A 5,715-nucleotide genomic window follows, 5' to 3' on the forward strand; every position below is an offset into this window, starting at 1 on the left:
AGAGAGAGAGAGAGAGAGAGAGAGGAGAGAAAGGGAGAGAGAGAAAGAGGGGGGGGGGGGAAGAGGGAAGGGCGGGGAAGGGGAAGTGGTGGAAAAGAACAGGTATTTGAAGAGAGGAGGCGAGAAGGTGCCCAACACCGAATGAACATGGAATGAAGCCGGACGAGTTGGAGTTACACAGTCTCGAACACCATAGCTGCCTCGCAATGCTTCCGCCTTCCCACTACAAGTGGAACGAAAAAAGGCGCTACTCCAGTGTAAGTCATCTAATTGAACCATCCGCCCGGAGGAAGTGGCTCAATTACACCTGATGCGCTTTTAATGATCGGCTTTTATTTCGGCTGTTGTTTGAGTCGATCGGCAAACGGCCAGCTCTTCTGTTTAATGCCTGGGCCGGGCTTAATTCCCAAACATATTTCCGCTGGAGACACCAGCCTGTCGGTTCACTTTTACACACGCAGACCCACTACCTCCAACAGCTCGTGCACAAAACACAAAACACCTGGCACACCTGTACACAAAACACCTGATGTACACGCGGACCCACTACCTCCAACATAAAACACAAAACACCTGAACACCTGTACACAAAACACCTGATGCACACGCGGACCCACTACCTCCAACAGCTCACGCTCAAAACACAAAACACCTGAACACCTGTACGCAAAACACCTGATGCACACGCGGACCCACTACCTCCAACAGCTCGTGCACAAAACACAAAACATCTGAACATCTGTACACAAAACACCTGGTGCACACGCGGACCCATGACCTCCAACAGCACGCCTGCATATCTGCCGCCGCCCTGGAAGCCTGGAAGATGCATCAGGATGCTGTCATTCGACGGCCAAGATGAATGTCGTCCTGCATACATCTTGGCAATTCTTTCATCTGTCGCACGGATGCCAGGGCGTGTGACAGGTTAATCAGTCACACGCTCACTCACTCCAGGGCTGGTTGTCCTGCAAGTAAGTGAGCGTATTCAACACTGTCAAATAAGGTGACACAAAACGAACTTTGACTGTCGGCGCGCTGAAAAGCCGCCATTGCCGTCACGCCGGTCAAACCATGGCACGTCCTTCCGGAGGCATCCTCGCGTTCACCTCTCTGCATCTTGCCGAGTCTCCCGCCCGGTCACCTTCGGTGTCAGCCACACTGACCTCCTGACCTCTTGGCCTTGCCCACCACCGCCAGCGCCGGCGGGGCGCTTTTGCGACGCCCCCGGCGTCGCCCCGGGCGATATCCCGCTGACCTCTTGACCTCTGGGGGAGCGTCCGGCCGATATTAATTAGAAAGTTGACGGGGCGCTGCGGGGACCGCGCCACATAATTCAATCACACGTCGGACAGGGGGCCGGACAAAGGCGTCTCCAGGAGAGCTATTCAGTGGCGTGTCCGGGGTGGCGGGGCAGCGCCGGTTCCCGGTGGCGGAATAGTGACCTGACGTAAATGCAGACGAATTCTGGATATGGAAATCTAGTCCCTCATATTCAAAATAAGTCACGTCAGGGCGTAGCCAGTCTCTTCAGTATGTTTGCTATTCCTCATTATTTTGCTATATTGCTATTGCTTCGGCTATTTTGTATTCGTATGCAGGCGCATGTTACGAAGGAAGGGATGCATTGGTGTGGTTTGAATACCAGATATCACGAGGGTCTCCTCAGGGTCCCCCCAATGTACCGGATGTTAGGCCTGTTAACGCTTAAGGGATGCATTGGTGTGGTTTGAATACCAGATATCGCGAGGGTCTCCTCAGGGTCTCCCCAATGTACCGGATGTTAGGCCTGTTAACGCTTAAGGGATGCGTTGGTGTGGTTTGAATACCAGATATCGCGAGAGTCTCCTCAGGGTCTCCCCAATGTACCGGATGTTAGGCCTGTTAACGCTTAAGCAAAGTCAAGTATCTTATGCCTTCCGAGAGTAATGGCTGGGTGGTTAGTGCCTAGACTCCTACGCGGGCGTCCCGGGTTCGGATCCCGGTTGTGCCATGGCGCCTGGGCGCCGGTATGACCTCCGCAGTTGCTGGTGCTCCATGAAGCACCACTCAACGACGGGCTTCGAAGGTTTTCTTTTTTTAAATCTTAAAATATCGGTTTCTTTCGGCACAGGTGATTGCATCGCCGTACTGACGCATTTTCGTGATCCGCAAAAGTTTCAAATTCCTCCTCTGAAATGCAGGCTCTTAACGACATGCGCCAAGCACATGACCTTGACCTCGCTGCCCCGACCCGGCGTCAGCTGACGGCTATCAGCTGGCGCTCTCCGCAGACGCGCCAGGAATGTCTGCTCGTCGCCGTTGGGTGTCTGACCGCTGTTGCGTGTGTCAGATTATACAGATGAAAAACAGACTGCTGCGTTAACTAGGGTACGCGCTTTCGGGGAGCGGGAGACCCGACGGCCAGATGAAAACGCCGTCTGGTTAGGTATGTGCGTGCATGACGGGGGGGGGGGGGGGTGCAGAGGGGGCAATTATACCGAGGTTAGATATGTGGCGGAATTCAAATTGTGGGGAGTGAGACGAGTGCCATTTGTTTCTGTTGGAACCGGGTATATGGTCGGTCTTCCCTCGAGCTTGAGGAAGATCTCTGAATAGCAAGCCATTGTTGGAGCTGTGTGAGCCTGGGGAGGGGGGAGTCCTGTGTCGCTCTAAGGCCTACCCATCATCTCTGTGTCCACTACTACTTGCCTCACCCTATTTAATCTCAGGACGAGTCGATGACGAGGCCGTTGAAAGCACTACAAGCAGCGCGCAATTTTTTCTTCAAATACTGGCTGTTGCATCCCCTCCCTCTCCCCTCTCTCATTAATTTGATGAACAGCCACCCCAGTATGGGTAACGTGCCAGTTATGCATAAGGAGACAGAGCAATTATCTGCGCCTTCCGAAACTCCATTTTTGTCTGATTTTCCAATGTTTGTCTTGTAATATGATCCTCAATGTTGTTTTTGTGCATGTACCTGTTTTCTGTTCTAATTTTCATGACCTGGTTTGACATATTTTAAGTCAAAACGAAGGACATATGATGCGTGTGACAAGCCTCACCCACCATCGTTTGCTTCATTGCATCCTGCTGAGTTTTACGGTAACAGGACTGGTCCATGTCCACATCCATGACATGTTTCCAAAACATCTATGGTGTTTGGGACCTGATTATTATGGTAACATACCTTCTCTTAGCTGAATCCCGAGTTCGCTACGGAAGGACGGGCTGCGTGTCAGAATTATGGTTAAAAAAGGATGCAACTACCTAGCATTCTGTGTCTCTGCGTGCAGTCTCCCGCGGCCCCGCCGCGGTACCACATACGCCTCCCCCTCCCCGCCCCTCGCCCCAATTATCTGTCGGCCGGCACTGCCGGCGCCGCATAATTTGTGTGATGGAGAGAGCGCTCAGCTGAGTTACTCGGGACTCGGAGCTGATCAGACCCAGCCGTGACTCTGGGCTGATCAGACCCAGCCGTGACTCCGGGCTGATCGGACCCATCCGTGACTCCGAGCTGATCAGACCCAGCCGTGACTCCGGGCTGATCAGACCCATCCGTGACTCCGAGCTGATCAGACCCAGCCGTGACTCCGGGCTGATCAGGCCCAGCCGTGACTCCGGGCTGATCAGACCCAGCCGTAACTCCGAGCTGATCAGACCCAGCCGTGACTCCGAGCTGATCAGACCCAGCCGTGACTCCGGGCTGATCAGTCCCAGCCGTGACTCCGAGCTGATCAGACCCATCCGTGACTCCGAGCTGATCAGACCCATCCGTGACTCCGAGCTGATCAGACCCATCCGTGACTCCGAGCTGATCAGACCCAGCCGTGACTCCGAGCTGATCAGTCCCAGCCGTGACTCCGGGCTCATCAGGCCCAGTCGTGACTCCGGGCTGATCAGACCCAGCCGCGACTCCGGGCTGATCAGACCCAGCCGTGACTCCGAGCTGATCAGACCCAGCCGTGACTCCGGGCTGATCAGACCTACCCGTGACTCTAGGCTGATCAGACCCAGCCGTGACTCCGGGCTGATGAGACCCAGCCGCGACTCTGGACTAATCAGGCCCAGCCGTGACTCCGGGCTGATCAGGCCCAGCCGTGACTCTAGGCCGATCAGACCCAGCCGTGACTCCGGGCTGATCAGGCCCAGCCGTGACTCCGGGCTGATCAGGCCCAGTCGTGACTCCCGACTGATCAGTCCCAGCCGTGACTCCGAGCTGATCAGGCCCAGTCGTGACTCCGGGCTGATCGGACCCAGCCGCGACTCTGGACTGATCAGGCCCAGCCGTGACTCTAGGCTGATCAGACCCATCCGTGACTCCGGGCTGGTCAGTCCCAGTCGTGACTCCGGGCTGATCAGGCCAAGCCGTGACTCTAGGCTGGTCAGGCCCGGTCGTGACTCGAAGCTGATTAGGCCCAGCCGTGACTCCGGGCTGATCAGTCCCAGCCGTGACTCCGGGCTGATCAGTCCCAGCCGGGCCCCGAGCCGTCGGCTCACGCTGGAGCGGGCATGCTGCGGCTACGGGGAGCGGTATATCTTGTCGAAAGCCGCTGGATGCTCCAGCAGAAATTTGGGACCTTGTGTCGATGTTTCCGAGCGCCTCCGTAGACTTCGTGTCGCAGCCTGAAGTACTGGCTGTGCGGGATTGGGAGCACCGAAGCGTGTAATGCAATGTCATGGGCGGCAATGTGGAAAGCGTTGTTAATGACGTCAAGTGATACATGGAGGCTTCATAAATTAATACCAAGATGGTTTAAGCAGTGGCTCATGCAACCGTTTGGCGCGAGAACCTAACAATTAGGTTTTTCCTTGCGGAATGCTTCGGGATGCTGCCGCGGGTTTTGGGAAAAATTTTGCGGATATAGTAGGAAGGTGGAGACAATTGCGCAGGCCAAGTACATCTAGATTAATCATCTATCATCATCTATCAGATACAAACTCTGTTAACGTACGCAGAGGAAGGCTATCGCAGAGGCACGTGCCATTCAAACAGAACATCACCGCACCAAGGGTGCGAAATCCGTGCGCCTGCTCACCTGTTCTTGAGCCTATTTTGGGAGCCGCTGTTTTTGGAATGCTGCAACGCATCCCGTGTGACTGCTTGAATTCGAAAAAAATCGCCTTAATTTCGGCCGGAAATATCCGCAATCAATAAAGCACATTGTGCCCAGCTATTAAGGCATGTCTCCACGCCTTATGCAGATAATTACTTTTTTCTTATGTCGATAGTTCTTGGAACGGCATGTGCCAAATCATGCCACTCTCATTGCTTCTCTAATTATTACGGAATTGGCTTGATCGGGGCTCAATTTGTATTGGGTCTACAGACGTCAATATTCAGCGATATCAAAGGAACCGCTAAGCTTTTCAGTGTCCTTAATTGTCTTTTGACGTGCGCGATGTGAATTGGCTGACAAATGTGGCAACACAGTGGCTGACACATTGGTCATGAACTAGTCCAAGGATGTTTGACTGCAAGGGAGGTTGATGGCGGTGAAAGTAATAGACTAAAAAACTAACAACTACCTGGGCTGAAATTCTGTCCTAAATCATCTAGCGTGCATGGCCGCAGCATTGTATATCGTCAAAAGCACGGTAAAAGTCTACTTGATATAAGCAATAACGTACTTAAGCTCCTGGTTCTTCAGCATAATGAGCTCCAGCCCTTAACATAATCGAATTTTCAAGTATCAGTCCCTTCTGGTTAAAGCAAACATTGGCATGTAGTGT

General features: G+C 53.6%; 1 protein-coding gene across 1 annotated transcript in view; it reads right to left on the minus strand.

Moving 5' to 3' along the window:
* LOC119104697 (uncharacterized) overlaps positions 1–4,296 on the minus strand; it is a 20,919-nt gene extending 16,623 nt beyond the window's left edge. The window contains exon 1 of the mRNA XM_037228415.1: positions 3,406–4,296. Coding sequence (XP_037084310.1) covers positions 3,406–4,296 — 891 coding nt within the window. The remainder of the gene's footprint in view (positions 1–3,405) is intronic.
* Between the last annotated feature and the right edge of the window lie 1,419 nt (positions 4,297–5,715).

The sequence above is a fragment of the Pollicipes pollicipes genome, unplaced genomic scaffold (assembly GCF_011947565.3).
Source record: "Pollicipes pollicipes isolate AB1234 unplaced genomic scaffold, Ppol_2.1 Scaffold_6052;HRSCAF=7182_pilon_pilon_pilon, whole genome shotgun sequence".
Taxonomy (NCBI): domain Eukaryota; kingdom Metazoa; phylum Arthropoda; class Thecostraca; order Pollicipedomorpha; family Pollicipedidae; genus Pollicipes; species Pollicipes pollicipes.